The sequence below is a fragment of the Salmo salar genome, chromosome 17, assembly GCF_965601325.2.
Source record: "Salmo salar chromosome 17, fSalSal1, whole genome shotgun sequence".
Lineage (NCBI taxonomy): Eukaryota > Metazoa > Chordata > Actinopteri > Salmoniformes > Salmonidae > Salmo > Salmo salar.
Window position 1 is genome coordinate 49,428,530 of NC_138307.1, and position 17,488 is coordinate 49,446,017.

Below are 17,488 nucleotides of genomic sequence, written 5' to 3' on the forward strand. Positions count from 1 at the left end.
AACATTCCACAGGCCACAATCAACAGCCTGATCAACTCCATGCGAAGGGGATGTGTCACACTGCATGAGGCAAATGGTGGTCACACCGGATACTGACTGGTTTCTGATCCACGCCCCTATCTGTATTGCCAGTCATGTGTAATCCATAGATTAGGGCCTAATGAATTATTTTCAGTTGACTGATTTCCTAATATGAACTGTAAGTCAGTAAAACCTTTGAAATTGTTGCTTTTGCATAAAATTGTTCAGTCTACATCCATTTTTGGACTTATGTATGAATGATATGTACCCATTGATTCTTGAAGAATATAACCTATAAATGCTTCATGAGCTTAGTTTAAAGGGCAATTCCGCAACTTTTCAACCTCATCTGCGGCACCAAACCAGTGTCTACATACTGTACGTGTAAACGGTGTGCTTCTATTATCTGTTTTTAAGAAGGTCCAAAAAATACAAAAAAATGCTTCGTGACATCACAGGGTAGGATTAAAACGGATTTTCAAAACCTGCAACGAGTTTCTAGCCAAGGGAGGGTATTTTCATGCTCCCTCTGTCACCGCAAATCTCACCCTTTGAGAATCACCTTTTCAACAAAACATAGAAATGCGCCGTTTCACATGTTAATACAGGTATTGTGCTGGAAATAATACAAATGAAGTTGATAAGTGGTGGAGTTGCCCTTTAACTGTCCTGTAAGAACACCAAATATAAGCTTGCTTTACTCCAATGTTGGTAAACAAGGTCGATGTAAACAAAACAATGTATAATCATGGATGGTCTGTTATAACATCCATAGCTCTGTAAATGAATTTGAAAGTGATTAAATGTATACAATTGAGATGGTCTGGCCGGCCCCTGCCCCCCCATAACATTAACGAGATGTTATTCGGTCTCATAGAGGAAGGAGAGCAGGACCTGTAATTTTTGAGCTCTGAGGTCACAGCCACCTACACCAAGGACCTGACTGCAGAGATCTGCGGGATGATGAAGAGTCCGCTTGACACTGGCACAGCCTCCGAAGTCCACAGGAAGAAGGTCACGCCAGAGACCCTCTGAAGATTGAGATCCCGGGTACACAGGCAAAGACATGCCGGTGTGGAAATCTGAGCGCTATGAGCTGATGACATACACCTGGGCGACCGCTGTCTTGTCAACCTATTGCTGCAGATGCTCCTGCTATGCTGCACAGCCCTTGTTCTACTGCAACACCTGAATGAGCTACCCCCGATACGGCTATGTGTACTGGATCGTGGATGAATACCTCATCTTACGTAGTGACTGCTGCTTGCCCCTTTAGGAGCTGCCTATAGGAGTGCAGTCAGGTCTCATCATTATAGTTCTGCATGTTTGATTCAGTGGATTCACCAATATTCTATTTATTTTTTGTACAATTTAAACTTTAATAGATGAATTCAGTCCTTTAGAGAAGTAAAGGCCACATTTGGTAACAATCCAAAAATAAACAGTTACCTACAAAAATAAACCTGCATCATCAATAATATAAATAGAATATAGCAAAGTCTTTTTCATTAAAACATGTCAGTTGCATCCCGTCTCCTCCAAGCTGTGCCCCCAGCTGCTGTGTTCATCCACATCCTGGTACTGAACCATAACTAACACTGTCAGCAGAATCATTCCAGGTATAGATCTTACAGTCTCTGCATATAGCACTTCAGCATAGACCATAAGAGCATAGCTGAAGAGACGGGGGGAGATCTTTGGCAAATACAGTTATGCATCCATCTAGTTTATGTATATCTATATAAATTGTTCATACATTTCCAAGTTCAACAGTACTGGCCTATGGTTCCATGAGAACCACATAGTAGGCCTATATGCATTAGAGTAGATAATGCATGCATTATAGTATATTTATATGGGTTACCTTAGCAGTCATATTCCTACAACAGACTTAAAAGCCAACCAGACAGCACTGCCCATAACATGATACAATTGAAGATAAACCAACTTTCACAGTCTAACAAATCATACAGGAGCTTGTATAAATATCAAGTTTTAGAAACACCCAACATCTTTCATAAAAGCCACTCGTATTACAATAAGAAAGGCCTAATTATGAAACATTGTCTAGAATTATAATAGAAGACCGGATCTGGTAAATGGAGAAAAGAAAAATCCCTGAATTAAAAGATAAAGTGCCCAGAAGCTTCAGTAGACAGTAAACTGGTCCGATAGGAGCGCTGGCAATAGATATGAACTGGTCTGGTTCAAAGCCCTGATGCTGAGATGTGCAGACCTCTAACTAGCTAACACAGGGCCAGTGGTATCTGTCAATGTAACACTGTGCTTTGCAACACCATTTAGCAGGGCTTACAAAGAAAATGGCTTTAGGATCTAAAATATAATAGATTATTTTACCATATCTAATTCCATTAACACAGTGATTAAACAAATTAAGTTCTGGGTGTGTAACCCCTTAAACTCTAGCTATAACATTCACCCTTAATTTTTATGAGGCTTCTAAGAGCTTGCACCAGGCAAACCTAAACATTTTAGAATATCTTCAGTTATAGAACAGGAAAACAGAAAGCAACATCACATCATATCACCAACAGGCTTTAGATAAACAGTTTGATGCAGGTGAAGACCGAGAGGTCAGTTACACCATTTATCCATAAGGTGGGGCTATATAACCACACCACTACTCTTCTATAGAGATAAACATGGCAAATAATGCACTACCATCAGAAAAACGTCATATAGTACTGGCAGATAAACAACAAGGCTTTTAAAGATGCCAATTCAACATATTCTTGCAATTGGTCAGTGTGTTTGGATACGGTACTGAGGGTTGATGGCCCAAAATGCGAGAACTTGTTGCTCTGTCCATTGAAATGATTGTACTTTGCAATAGATGGACAGTTTCGGTTCAAATGACCTCCCCTATAACTACCAGAAGATGGATACAACCCTGGTAGAGATGTACATACAGTACTGAGAGAGACGGACAGGGAGGCAAAATGCGAGAACTTCTCAGAGCAACAAGTTCTACCCGCTCTCTCCTAGTCTAGGAGACTGAACACATGGTCATGTGACTTCACCTTTACAATAACGGACTAGTCTCTTTGGTCTTTTAGCACATCCATTTCCTGATGTCCCATGCAGCTTTGCTTCAGGGTTCACGCGCTGGTGCAACAGAAGGCTGATTTAAAGAATTTATCTTACCAGCCCTAGAGCAGATTAGGACAGATGTAGCCATGTTAAATGAATACCAGAGGAACAGCAACAATATAGCCATTGTCCGTTGCTGCTATTCCTAACCATGTTATCTGTGGCCACAGGCCTGGCACTGGCTCCAACAGAGGTGGTTTAAACTAGGCCCTGAACTTTCAACATAGAACTCCAAAAAACCTTGTTTGTCACATCCATTTCATTTCTCATGTTTTTTATTTGTTTTTTTACACAGCTTTCTAAGTTCCTTTTCTACTTCCTCTAAAACCATTAGTCAACTTCCTAAAATCTTTCCATTCTCACGGCATGTCCAGAGGTCAGAGATCAGCTCAAACTCCACTAACTGGCAGTCGGGTCACAAGCTGTAACACTCCCATCCTGACCTCTAAACCCTAAACAGCTACACCAAATATGCTTCTCCTTTCAAGACCATCACAACCTTCAGTTTAAATACAATCACTCATCTTGTCCATCTCTCAGTTACCTTTAATACGGAGTCACTTCCATGATAAACCAGTCCAGCCTTTGTTGCCGACGTGTTTTCTCTGCATTAACCCCTGTGAGAGAAATCAGTGAGCACACTAGGTCCCTATAGCGGTTGGATTGCTGCCACGCCTTCATAGAACACAATAAAACCATTTCAGCAAAGAAACAGAACAAAGCGTCACCCACATAAATTAAAACAACAATATGTACAAAGCAACGCATCCCCCAATTAAATAAAAAGTACAAATAAATTGAATCAATTATTTTGGGGTTTGAATCATTCATGTTCAAAAAGGTAATTCCAACAGAATAAAAATACAACTAACTAGAAAGAATGCACTAACCAGAAGGATGGGAAGAGAGTGAACAGAAGAGTGAACATGGCACACCAGGTGTAGGCCTACTCAGTAAAGACATGGAGCTAGTCTCTTGAGTGCTCCTGAATGAAGTCCAGGCTGACTGCAGTGGAACCACTGCTGCCCTCTATTGTCCATCCAGTGTATTGCACACAGGGTCCACTGGTACAATCTGGAGTTAACTCCAGCTGTCTGTCTCTCTCCAGTTTCTGAATCAGGTTGGACCAGTTTCCCCCTCAGTGTCCCTCAGACTGGCTTTTGGTTCCCAGCCCTCTCTCCTCTCCTTCAGGGGCAGTAGTTACCCCGGCCCCCCTGCTGCGCTCATGGCCTCCTGCAGTTTGAGTCTGTAGTTGTCGTAGCGACGCGTCACGGAACACACCCGCTCAGTCTCCTCCTTCTCCAGCATCCTCAGGAAGTTACTCAACTCTGGGATGGAGAACGCTTCCCACTGGAAGAGAGAGGGGTATGGTTAATACAGAGAGTGTGAGTTTAGTGTGTGTGGGAGTTCTGTGTGCGTCTTACCATGACCTCGCCAGTCTGCTGTTCTCTCAGGACGAAGCCTAGTGTGTCGGTGTTGGGACCTGCTAGCAGACGCAGGAACAACGGGTGCTCTCCCTCCGACAGCTTACACATGTACACTGCAGGAGGAAAAACACACAAGCTACAACATTAGTACCATGATATGCTGTGGTTATCATGCATGATCATTGGGCATTCTACAAAAGGGCTCAGTGTTGAGTCAGGGGGAAGACGTGCTGTAAAACACTTACTAATGAGAGCTTGGGAAACTGGGGATAGGCCAAAGTGGTGTGTGTGCATGGAAAACAACCCTGAATAAAAGTCTTGGCTCCATGCCAATGGGGTAAGTGCACACAAAAATGCACACACACATACGGGTAAATAACCACAGCAGCCCTGTCAGATCAGAGACAGAAGTCTTTCATGCGAGTCAGTCACCAGGCAGCCCTAAACCCTCCCGCATGCTCCTTATCCAGAGACACCACCACATGCTCCCAGCCTGTCCCTCTACAGTAGAGGTTCATGCCTGCTAGGCCAAGCCAGCCTATACCTAACCTTATTAAAACCCAGTTGGTGAAATAGACTAGCTATGTACCAGACGGTGCCGTGGTGGTACAGTACTTTCACGGTCCATCTCAGCAGGACTGGGAGAGAACGGCATTCCATGCCACACCGGATTCTGACATCACCATGGTATTTCTTGCTGCAGGCAGGGGCTTTACGTTCCCACCATCATCAGAATGGGTCATAAGTTACGTAGACATGCAAACATTTACCCTTCCTCTTTCATCACAGTAACAGATCCAGGGTCAGTTTTGACAGTACAAATCCTAACCATTACAAACTGAGTCCATGCCTCCCCCACCGTCCTAGGCCTACTCCACCCAGGGGGTGCTGCTGTGTATCTGTCTGAGGGTATTTATCAGCTAGTGGAACTAAACTGTTTTTAATTGGACCACAGTATAGACTCTGTCTAGACAGACCATCTCATTAACAGGCTCAGCCCTCCCCTCTTCATTTACCGAGGGGAAAATACCACAACGTCAGAGCTAGCATCTGAGCCACACTGTCCTAGAGGTCGGTGATAGCGTGTTTGCATTTCCCTTAACAAAATGAAGAGCTGTCAGATTACACAACAGTGTGACAAGAGATTAGACAGACGGTGACAGACTGTAGTCAGCACTGCTACTCGGCTGGAAGTCTGACCTATTCACAATCAAAACCATAATGGCTTTCCTGTGGCTCAGTTGGTAGAGCATGGTGTTTGCAACGCCAGGGTTGTGGGTTCGATTCCCACGGGGGGCCAGTACAAAAAAAAAAATGCATGTAATTAAATGAAATGTATGCAATCACTACTGTAAGTCGCTCTGGATAAGAGCATCTGCTAAATGACAATCTACCTGCACCGACCCCCACCCAGTCTTCAGTAAGAGGGGCTAATCTCCTGATCTGTGGTATAGGGAGTAGGGACTGATCCATCTTTGCTCGTCTGCTGGGGGTCTTGAACCCGGGTTAAGGTCTAGGCTGAACCCCACCAGAGATCTGCCCAATCAATCATATCTAGCAGAGCCCTAACACAGGAAGAACTGTAGTAACAGTAGTCGGGGGTGGGGAGAAAAGACCAAGACACAGGCTGCTACTATAAACAGTACTAAAACCTGTTGGGGCCTTCTCTCCACAGGCTGGCAGGTTGGAGAGCAGCTGCTGCTGGACACGCTGTGTGTGTGTGTGTGTTCCGCCCTGCCGGGGTATTCCTGCCACAGGGATGAAACACAATGTGTGTGGGGACAGCCCTGTGGCATTCAGCAACATGAGGCCGAGGAGTCTAGAAATACACATCCTGACCATACAGATACGGACACACTCACGAATACACCCCACACACACACACACACTATGTTCAGACACCAGCCCAGTTCTGGCATCTATGGCATGACAAACCAACTACAGTCTCTCCTCTAGCCAGAAAGACAGACACTTACCTTGCTCCTCCCTGCGGCAGCGTTTGTATAGGGCATATTTAGCAGGGTTGTCAGCTACGGTGAACTTGGTCAACAGGGCCTGGATCACCTGATAAAAACAAAGTTCACGATAAAGACTAGCATCAGCGTTCATATATAATTATAGCCATTTTCTACAAATCAATGCAAGCAGGTTGAACATAACTGTGAGAGACCCACCTGTCGTATGGTGTTGTTGGAGCTGATGTGAAGAGTGTTAGTCGCCCCCTGGGGGAGGTAGAAGGCCTCCTCTCCTCCCCCACCTCCTCGTACTGTGATGGGTCTCCTCAGCTCCAACTGCACCTTGATGAACCCTGTATACACACCACTGGGGTTCTACAGGGAGAGAGAGACAGGTCAGGATACTGCAGAACACAGAAAATGTTGCATGTTTGAGGGGGGTGTAACACAAATTAGCAGATGGAGCCCAGATTTGTGGGCCTCTCTCTAAGCCCATTACATCACGTACCACCTGCGGACGGGACAGCACCGTGTGTGAAAGAGTCATTAAAGGTGATGAGAGCTGAAACTCAAATCAGCTGACTGCCACGACTAAAACGCACCCACACCGTTACGTTTCTTTAGAGAAAGAACAAAAGAGTGACTTGTGGTTGCAATAGATGGACAGATCGGGGACACAAAGAGAGGAGAGAATAAAATGGGTGTGGGAGCAAACAAAGACATTCTAAAGAAGACAGAAGTAGTCATTATGCCTGCCTGACTGCATGTTTAGACGAGACTGACAGAATGGACATCAATCTGAATCAAAGAACAGTGGTTCAAACTTTGACCCCTCAGAAGAAAATAAGTACAGTCCCAGTCAAAAGTTTGGACACATACTCATTCCAGGGTATAGTCACCAAAACTATTAAATAACACATATTGAATCATAGAGTAACCAAAAAAGTTAGAACTTCAAAGTAACCACGTATCCTTGATGACAGCTTTGCACACTCTTGGCATTCTCTCAACCAGCTTCACGAAGAATAATTTTCCAACAGTCTTGAAGGAGTTCCCACATATGCTGAGCACTTGTTGGAAAAGCATTTCACTCTTCGGTCCAATTCATCCCAAACCATCTCAATTGGGTTGAGGTCAGGTGATTGTGGAGGCCAGGTCATCTGATGAAGCACTCCATCACTCTCCTTCTTGGTCAAATAGCCCTTACACAGCCTGGAGTTGTGTTGAGTCATTGTCCTGTTGAAAAACAAATGATAGTAGAACTAAGCGCAAACCAGATGGGATGGCAGAATGCTGTGGTACCCATTCTGGTTAAGTGTGACTTGAATTCTAAATAAATCAGACAGTGTCACCAGCAAAGCACCCCCACAACTCCTCCTCCATGCTTCACGGTGGGAACCACACACGCAGAGATCATCCTTTCACCTACTCTGCGTCACAAAGACACGGTGGTTGGAACCAAAAATCTCAAATTTGGACTCATCAGACCCAAGGACAGATTTCCACAGGTCTAATGTCCATTGCTTGCGTTTCTTGGCCCAAGCAAGTATTTTCTTAATGGTGTCCTTTAGTAGTGGTTTCTTTGCAACAATTCAACCATGAAGGCCTGATTCACGCAGTCTCCTCTGAACAGTTGATGTTGAGATGTGTCTTGAACTACGTGAAGCATTTATTTGGGCTGCAATTTCTGAAGCTGGTAACTAATGAACGTATCCTCTGCAGCAGAGGTAACTCTGGCTCTTCCTTTTCCTGTGGCGGTCATCATGAGAGCCAGTTTCATCACAGCGCTTGATGGTTTTGCGACATTACTTAAAGAAACTGGACTGACTGATCTCCGTGTCTTAAAGTAACGGACTGTTGTTTCTCTTTGCTCTTTGAGCTGTTCTTGCCATAATATGGACTTGGTTTTTTACCAAATAGGGTCATCTGGTTGAAAGAATGCCAAGAATATGCTAAGCTGTCATCAAGGCAGGGGTGGCTACTTTGAATGAACACTTTTTTGGTTACTAAACTCAGCAAAAAAAGAAACATCCCTTTTTCACAACCCTGTTTTAAAATAATAATTTGTAAAAATCCAAATAACTTCGCAGATCTTCATTGTAAAGGGTTTAACCTGTTGGGGATAGGGGGCAGTATTTGCACGGCCGGATAAAAAACGTACCCGATTTAATCTGGTTATTACTACTGCCCAGAAACTAGAATATGCATACAATTGTTTGATTTGGATAGAAAACACCCTAAAGTTTCTAAAACTGTTTGAATGGTGTCTGAGTATAACAGAACTCACATGGCAGGCAAAAACCTGAGAAGATTCTGTACAGGAAGTGCCCTCTGACCATTTCTTGGCCTTCTACACTCTCTTTATTGAAAACAAAGGATCTCTGCTGTAACGTGACACTTTCTACTGCTCCCATAGGCTCTCAGAAGGCGCCAGAACGTTGAATGATGACTTTGCAGCCCATGGCTGAAAAACAGTAGCGCATTTGGATAGTGGTCGATCTGAGAACAATGAGACGGGCACGCGCTGTGCACGTGAAGAGTCCATTTTAGATTTTGAGTCTGAACGAAAACAGGGTTTCCCGGTCGGAATATCATCTTTTTTTACGAGAAAAATCGCATAAAAATAGATTTGAAACAGCGTTTGACATGCTTCGAAGTACCGTAACGGAATATTTTGCATTTTTTTGTCACAATATGCGTCCGCGCGTCACCGTTCGGATAGTGTCTTGAATGCAAGAACAAAACAGAGGATATTTGAACATAACTATGGATTATTTTGAACCAAAACAACATTTGTGGATGAAGTAGAAGTCCTGGGAGTGCATTCTGACGAAGAACAGCAAAGGTAATCCAATTTTTCTTATAGTAAATCTGAGTTTGGTGAGGGCCAAACTTGGTGGGTGTCAAAATAGCTAGCTCATGATGGCAAGCTATCTACTCAGAATATTGCAAAATGTGCTTTTGCCGAAAAGCTATTTTAAAATCGGACATAGTGAGTGCATAAAGGAGTTCTGTATCTATAATTCTTAAAATAATTATGTTTTTTTGTGAACGTTTATCGTGAGTAATTTAGTAAATTCACCGGAAGTTTGCGGTGGGTATGCTAGTTCTGAACGTCACATGCTAATGTAAAAAGCTGGTTTTTGATATAAATATGAACTTGATTGAACAAAACATGCATGTATTGTATAACATAATGTCCTAGGAGTGTCATCTGATGAAGATCAAAGGTTTGTGCTGCATTTAGCTGTGGTTTTGGTTTTTGTGACATTATATGCTAGCTTGAAAAAATGGGTGTCTGATTATTTCTGGCTGGGTACTCTGCTGACATAATCTAATGTTTTGCTTTCGTTGTAAAGCCTTTTTGAAATCGGACAGTGTGGTTAGATTAACGAGAGTCTTGTCTTTAAAATGGTGTAAAACAGTCATATGTTTGAGAAATTGAAGTAATAGCATTTCTAAGGTATTTGAATATCGCGCCACGGGATTCCACTGGCTGTTGAGTAGGTGGGACGATTTCGTCCCACATACCCTAGAGAGGTTAAACACTGTTTCCCATGCTTGTTCAATGAACCATAAACAATTAACAGCTTACAGATGGTTGGCAATTAGGTCACCGTTATGAAAACTTAGGACACTAAAGAGGCCTTTCTACTGCCCAGGGTCCCTGCTCATCTGTGTGAACGTGCCTTGGGCATGCTGCAAGGAGGCACGAGGACTGCAATAAATTGCCATGTCCATACTGTGAGACGCCCAAGACAGCGCTACAGGAGACAGGACGGACAGCAGATCGTCCTTGCAGTGGCAGACCATGTGTAACACCTGCACACACCTGCGGGACAGGTAAAGGATAGCAACAACTGTCCGAGTTGCACAATCCCTCCATCAGTGCTCAGACTCTCAGCCTATTGCGGCCAGAGGCTGGACTGAGGGCTTGTAGGCCTGTTGTAAGGCTGGTCCTCACCAGACATCACCGGCAACAATGTCGCCTATGGGCACAAACCCCCCTTCGGTGGACCAGACTGGACTGGCAAAAAGTGCTCTTCACTGAGTCGCCGCGGTTGTGTCTCACCAGGGGTTATGGTCGGATTCGCATTTATCGTCGAAGGAATGAGCGTAACACCGAGGCCTGTACTCTGGAGCCGGATCGATTTGGAGGTGGAGGGTCCGTCATGGTCTGGGGCGGTGTGACACAGCATCAGACTGAGCTTGTTGTGTCATTGCAGGCAATCTCAACGCTGTGCGTTACAGGGAATACATCCTCCTCCCTCATGTGGTACCCTTCCTGCAGGCTCATCCACATGACCCTCCAGCATGACAATGCCACCAATGCCACCATTTCCCCCCAGAAATGTCCGGGAACTTGCAGGTGCCTTGGTGGAAGAGTGGGGTAATCTCACAGCAAGAAGTGGCAAATCTGGTGCAGTCCATGAGGAGGAGACGCACTGTAGTACTTAATGCAGCCGGTGGCCACACCAGATACTGACTGTTAATTTTGACCCCCCCCCTCCCCCCTTTGTTCAGGGACACATTATTCCATTTCTGTTAGTCACATGTCTGGAACTTGTTCAGATTATGTCTCAGTTGTTGAATCTTATGTTCATACAAATATTTACACATGTTAAGTTTCCTGAAAATAAACAGTTGACAGTGAGAGGACGTTTCTTTTTTGCTGAGTTTACATGATTCCATAATAGTTTTGGTGTCTTCACTATTATTCTACAATGTAGAATATAGTTGAAAATAAAAAAAAAACCTTGAATGGTGTCCAAACGTTTTACTGGTACTGTATGTTAGTTATTCATCTGGGACAAATCTCTCAGGCAGGCCTGTTCAAGGCAGCTAGTGTGGTGAACATGTGTTGTGTGCCACCATCATGCCCGCAGCTTGATGAGCACTGAGCAGCCAGTTGGTCCTCTTCTACATAACAGGGTGGGTCAGGGCAACTCAAGGGCTTCTGCTCAATCCTCCTAATCATTAGCAAAGGAAGGAGTTGTGGTGGAAGCATGCAGCGAACAAACGTGAGTGTCACGTCTCTTGTGGATCAGGAGACGATAGATGACAAAACATGGGTGCAGAATGAGCCTTTACGGTTCAGCTCAGCTCTGAAGGCTGGCCGACCCATACACGCACACACTCATGCCAGAGATAACCATCAGAGCCTGACAGTCATTCAAGTTAGTTAAGGGATGAGGGGACAAAGTGGGTAGCTAGGTCACAAGGGATGATAAACCGAGGTAGCCTTGTGTCTGATGTAGGAGTTGGGTTAAGGGTTAGTGGACGGGGTCAGAGGTCACTTGCCAGGGTCATTTTGAGGTGGTCCTTGGAGGAGTTGTTGTACAGCTCGACCTTCTGTCTGATCTCCTCTCTGCTGAGATGAGTCCGTAACTCCCTTTCCTGCGCCACATCCTGATTGACAGAAACAGAGTTAAGTGGTGTTATTACATGTGTTATGACCTGAAGAGATTGTCTATCTGTATCAGCTGATCTTACCAAAGAGCATACGCACACACACACGCACACACACAGCCCTGGGCCTGCCACAGAGTGGTTTCCTGACCTTCATTTGGAGGCCCTAGATCAGGGATATGCAACTAGTAGCCTGCAGGCCAGATTATTAATTTATACCAGCCCTTTGATCAATTCTTAACATGAACAAAAGATCTGCAAAAATATCTACGCCAACATTCGGACATTAGTGCGAAAATGACAAGCACTATGCTGGTGGTCGTAGTGTGGTTTCTAGCGCCTACGTGGCCAGCTGATTCTTTTTTCTCCATATGAAGTTGGCTCTAGCGTTTGAATGGTTTAAGCTACAAACTATTATGACCCTATTACTGAAAGCTACGAAATAAGGAACACCTAAGTGCCTTCTATTTCCTTCTCTGATGTTCACAAGGACTTGTTAAAAACGGGAGTTATGACAACAACAAAAAAATCCCTAATGACAGAAATGAATTCAAAACTGCAGACTGGAATTTGGCATTACCTGATTTGACATAGTGCATCTTTGTTATTTATTGAGGTACTTCGTTTCCAGATGATTTTAAATTGACTTAATTACTTTTAGAACCTCTTAATGTTTGTTTTTGGGTTGAACCGACTCACGTTGGTTGAGCGCCAGTCAGTTCTTTTCCTAATTACTTTTGGCAACATTTCATTTTAAGAGAAGTATTTTAATGGTGGTTGTGCATAAAAATAAAAACTTCCAATGAATAATCATGTGGAAAATGTGCCTCCGTAACAATATATACAATGAACAAAAACAAACGCAACATGTAAAGTGTTGGTTTCATGATGCTGAAATAAAAGAGCCCAGAAATGTTCCTTACATACAAAAATAGAAAATGTTGCTCAAATTTTGTGCACAAATGTGTTACATCCCTGTTAGTGAGCATTTCTCCTTTGCCAAGATAATCCATCCACTTGACAGGTGTGGCATATCAAGAAGCTGATTAAAAAGCATGATCATTGCAAAGGTGCACCTTGTGCTGGGGACAATGCCACGGATGTCTCAATTTGAGGGAGCGTGCAATTAATTGGCATGCTGACTGCAGGAATGTCCACCAAAGCAGATGCCAGAGTATTTAATGTTGATTTTGGAAAATAATCTAGGGGAAACACTGCCATCACACGCATACGACCATCACACATCTCATACACACAACCTGTGTCTCATTGGGTCTAGGTCTCCCCATCAAGGCAAGGGTCCACCACAGAACGGACGCACATGCACACACAGATGACTCATCCCACCATAGGATAGAAGTGTGCCAGGCCCAACCCAAGGAGAGAGGTCAGTCATGTAATGAATGTGCTCCCCAGATCCATACAGATGAGTCATACCGCTGAAGGCTGTGACACACACACACACATTTTAACTCCTAGAAAGCAGAAGGATCTGACTTCAGAGTTTGTTTGATAATGAGAACTGAATTTTAGTAATATTTCTTAATGGACATGACTTCAGCTTCCTCTCCATATCACCCTGGATCAAGCAGTCATAGCAGACACGTCATCCTCAGTGTGTGTGCCTGCCTGAAGGTCCATAGTCCACACAGCACTGTGTGTTCTTACATGGGCATAGAGCTTTGCTCTCTAAGGCTCCTAGCTACTAAAAACAAACCTAAACCACACTCAGTATCCTGGCAAGACCTAGCAGGCACTGGACACCTTATAAGGCCACACTGCACAAGAGACCAGGGTGCCAACGTGCACACACACAGAAGAGTCCACCTAAGGCAATAACATTGATAGTGGAGTGGTATGGTTCTAATAGCCTAGTATTTACATCAGGGAGACCGGGCTGACTGGGGCCCTATTCCTGACCTACTAGAGTTCTCTTTAATGTCAACATCAAGGCAGTAGAAGGCATGCTTCTGATGGACTTTACTGCCTACCACAGAGGAAAACAGGCTCATAAAATACAGTACAAAACTCCTAACCGTTACGGTTAGCAACGGATATGGTCTAATGCTGGGGTTTAGACTCTTGCCGCAGCCAGATGTGTTCACTGACTGGGGACTGGGCGGCGCTGTAGGTCAAGTCCACCTAGCCCATGGTGTGACCCAGTAGGTTCATGAGACTATGGGTTGCAGTGTATGAGCCCAAACAGGTGACATTGACCTGTTGCTTGGTTGAGCCCAGTGACTCACTACAGGAATACTAGGTCAACGGCACTGTTAGCACTACATAGACATGACAGCATATCAAGGAGGAGAAAGTGGCTCTACACTGATAACTAAAGGCCTTTGCAGACAGTAGGTCAGATTCAGTCTTACTGAAAGTATGCATATTCTTCAAACATATGTCCGAACTCAGAATCTCAAAATAACATTGTCACTGTGGTAGAAGATTTATTTTGATTGAGATTTTGATAAATGCGCAATCGCCATCAGGTAGCTTGACTTCAGATGGGTCATGTAAAGAGGGTTATTACACAGCATGCAAACATTTAAATCAAACTATTATATTATTCTGACTCTTCCCAATAATCGTATTATTGTGTGCATAATCAGTGCTGGTTGTGTTCCTATTGGTCAGTCACCGAGATCGGCTCGTAACACCAGCCACACACACACACCATAAAGGCCCCAAACAAATCTGATACTGCCAGAACTGTTGGAGCCTACGACCGGACGTAGCGGTACTTAAATCAGATGTAGGCCCGGTCACACTGAAAGAGCCAAGACGACCGACAATCGTTTACGACCTACGACTTTGCAATTGTCAGGGACGGCAAAATACTGGCATAAGATGACAAAAAAAAAGTACAATCTGGGGGGCTTTAGCCTCTAAATCCACCATGTATTTATACACACACTGTAGTCACGGCAGATAGAGCTAGTCATCCCTGAAGTACTTTACCGGGTTGTACAGGTCACAGCTGATTAAGGTGGCTCACAGTAAGACCCAGGGGATTATGGGTAGCCACAGAGAAAGAGGTTGGTGATGGTTATGACAACACTTGCTAGCCGCTATTGTACGGGCCATGACCACACAGGGGTTGTGAGAGAGAGAGTTGGTTCATTGGCCTGACAGCCATCACGACCAGGATTACCTCTGTTTCAAACAGAACCTCACAGAGGTTATGATCAACTACAACAGATGGCTCAGTGCCGAGCCAGCTCATGACTGCGGTCTTGAACAAACTAACATCGGTATCATTACTTTAGGTTCCGAGGCAGAGTATGTAAAAGGGAGTGTGTTTGAGTACATACAGACAGAGGAGCACCAGCGAGCCGGAGCGTGAGACAAAAGGCAAAACAAACATGCTGATGAGGTAATGCCCCAAAACAAAACAGCCTTCTCCCTCCCACACAGTGTTTGTTTTAGCCACGGGCCACTACACTGCAGCCGGCGAGGAGGAGAGCAGAAACACAGCAGAACAGATTTTAGGACTGTCCCTGAGAGTTCAACCTGTCGCTCTTAACCTGTCCACCCTACACTCCCTTCACTGTAGTTACTGCAGCATCAAGGTTAATGAATGCCAGTCGGATTAGACTCCGTTAAATTAACGACAAGCCTATACTCTCCCTCTGTACCCTGATTGAAGTAAGCAGTTAGGCAACTTTTCCTGAGGCAGGCAGGGTTAGCTGGGGTGGCAGAGGTATAAGAGCAGGACTGATAAAGGAGGAGGGAGGAGAGGGGAGTTGTTTTTTTAGGGTGAAGAGTCAGTTGGCAGAGCAATGTGGGATAGCTGTGGGCCAGCGTGCGGTAAAGTGGCTCTGGGGTTGAGTGCTTAGAGTAAGCCTTAGTAGAGTTACGAGTTCAGTGCAGGGTTAAGTAGAGGTGTGAGGGTGTAGCTTAACGTGCGAAGCAATGTGTGTTAGGTAGAGGTCGACCGTTTATGATTTTTCAACGCCGGTACCGATTATTGAAGGACCAAAAAAAGCCAAAACCGATTAATCAGACGTTTTTTTTTATATATAAAAAATAAAATTTGTGAATGCGCTTGTTAAAATCACCGTTTGGCGAAGTAGACTGATTTGATGATATATTAAGAGGCACCGCATTGATTATTTGCAAAGCAGGACAAGCTAGTTAAACTAGTCATATTAACCATGTGTAGTTAACTAGTGATTATGTTAAGATTGATTGTTTTTTTTATAAGATAAGTGTAATGCTAGGAAGCAACTTACCTTGGCTCCTTGCTGCACTCGCGTAACAGGTGGTCAGCCTGCCACGCAGTCTCCTCGTGGAGTGCAATGTAATAGGCGACCAAAAATGCCGATTACCAATGGTTATGAAACCGTGAAATCGGCCATGCCGATTAATCGGTCGACCTCTAGTGCGAGGTGTGGTGTAATGTGTTTGGTGTGTTCAAAGGTGAGAGAATAGGCTATGCTTTGTGTCAGTCGCAGTCAGTCAAACAAACCAGTTCCTCGCCTGACTAATATAGATTACACACAGCTGATGTTATCCGTTTACAGATGGACAGAGCCAGACAGCCATGCTTCTCAAGCAGAAAATAAAACAAGCTAAGAAAGGCTGGAAATAGACTAAACACCCCTGACAACCTACATCTGGATGTATGGGCGTGGATATTGTTCTAGATAAAGATTCAGGGAAGAGCAGTTTGACCATGTGTTATGGTAGTTTGTGAATCCATGACCAGTCTCATTCAGTGCTATAGTGATGAAGCAACTATCCGCCCCTCTGTGTCGGACTTCCTCTTCAGCATAGAGGGGAAATCCACAGCAGCCACACCTTTCCTCCGCATAACAGACGTGGACATTCCTCAACTAATGCAGGTTCTGTAGACATAAACCAAGCACTGCATACACCGCATCCAGTGAAAACCCACTTGGAGCTTCTATACTACCACTATACCACAGCCAATTCCCTGACACCACACTACAAACAGCACAGTATTAATTTTGACCTGGAGGGATTCCAGCTGCTATTTACTGTCCTGAGTCTGACCCAGTACTGCATGCACATACACACAGAATAACGTGGGAAAGACTAAACCACTCCATTGACTGCAGCAGGAGAGTGTGATCCATCCCTTAGCGTCCCACTGGATAGAACAGAGGTGAATTCCTGCTCAGTGGGCTCAGAGTGAGAGAGTCCATTCTGCCTCCTGTGGTGTCAATGGACACGCATACCTGAAAGTGGCTTTACTGAGGATGAGTAAGGAGGTCACGACTGAAACCCTCTGCTGAACACACACAAAACAAAAATACTGAACAGAACAAACTCTGGGCTGAACAAAGAGAAAGAGGAATGGAAACCACCCCGGTAGAACTGCTGACTCTCCCCACAGGCCCCTGGCCTAGAACACACAGACTGCTGATAGAGATCTCCACAGACCCCCTATCTAGCAGAGGTATGAAAACACTGGAGATTGGAAAATCTGAATCTTGGGGAGTTGGGATGTGCCTGTTTCTCCGAGTCTGTGCTCCATGTGTAGTCTACTGCACTAGTCTACTGCTCCACACCAAGTCAAACATATGAGAGAGAGGGGGCTGA

The 17,488-nt window shown here is 44.5% G+C and overlaps 1 protein-coding gene across 3 annotated transcripts in view; it reads right to left on the bottom strand.

The window, feature by feature from the left end:
* Positions 1-3,389: 3,389 nt before the first annotated feature.
* LOC106576047 (ras association domain-containing protein 3) overlaps positions 3,390-17,488 on the bottom strand; it is a 54,474-nt gene continuing 40,375 nt past the window's right edge. For 2 of the 3 annotated variants that reach the window (XM_045699697.2, XM_014152879.3), the window contains 5 exons: positions 11,816-11,923; positions 6,734-6,889; positions 6,536-6,623; positions 4,557-4,672; positions 3,390-4,482 (listed from right to left, as the gene is read on the bottom strand). In XM_045699697.2, coding sequence (XP_045555653.1) covers positions 4,333-4,482; positions 4,557-4,672; positions 6,536-6,623; positions 6,734-6,889; positions 11,816-11,923 — 618 coding nt within the window. In that variant the 3' untranslated portion in view covers positions 3,390-4,332. Of the gene's footprint in view, positions 4,483-4,556; positions 4,673-6,211; positions 6,308-6,535; positions 6,624-6,733; positions 6,890-11,815; positions 11,924-17,488 lie in introns of all 3 variants that reach the window. The other variant, XM_082963806.1, reaches the window with a different exon arrangement.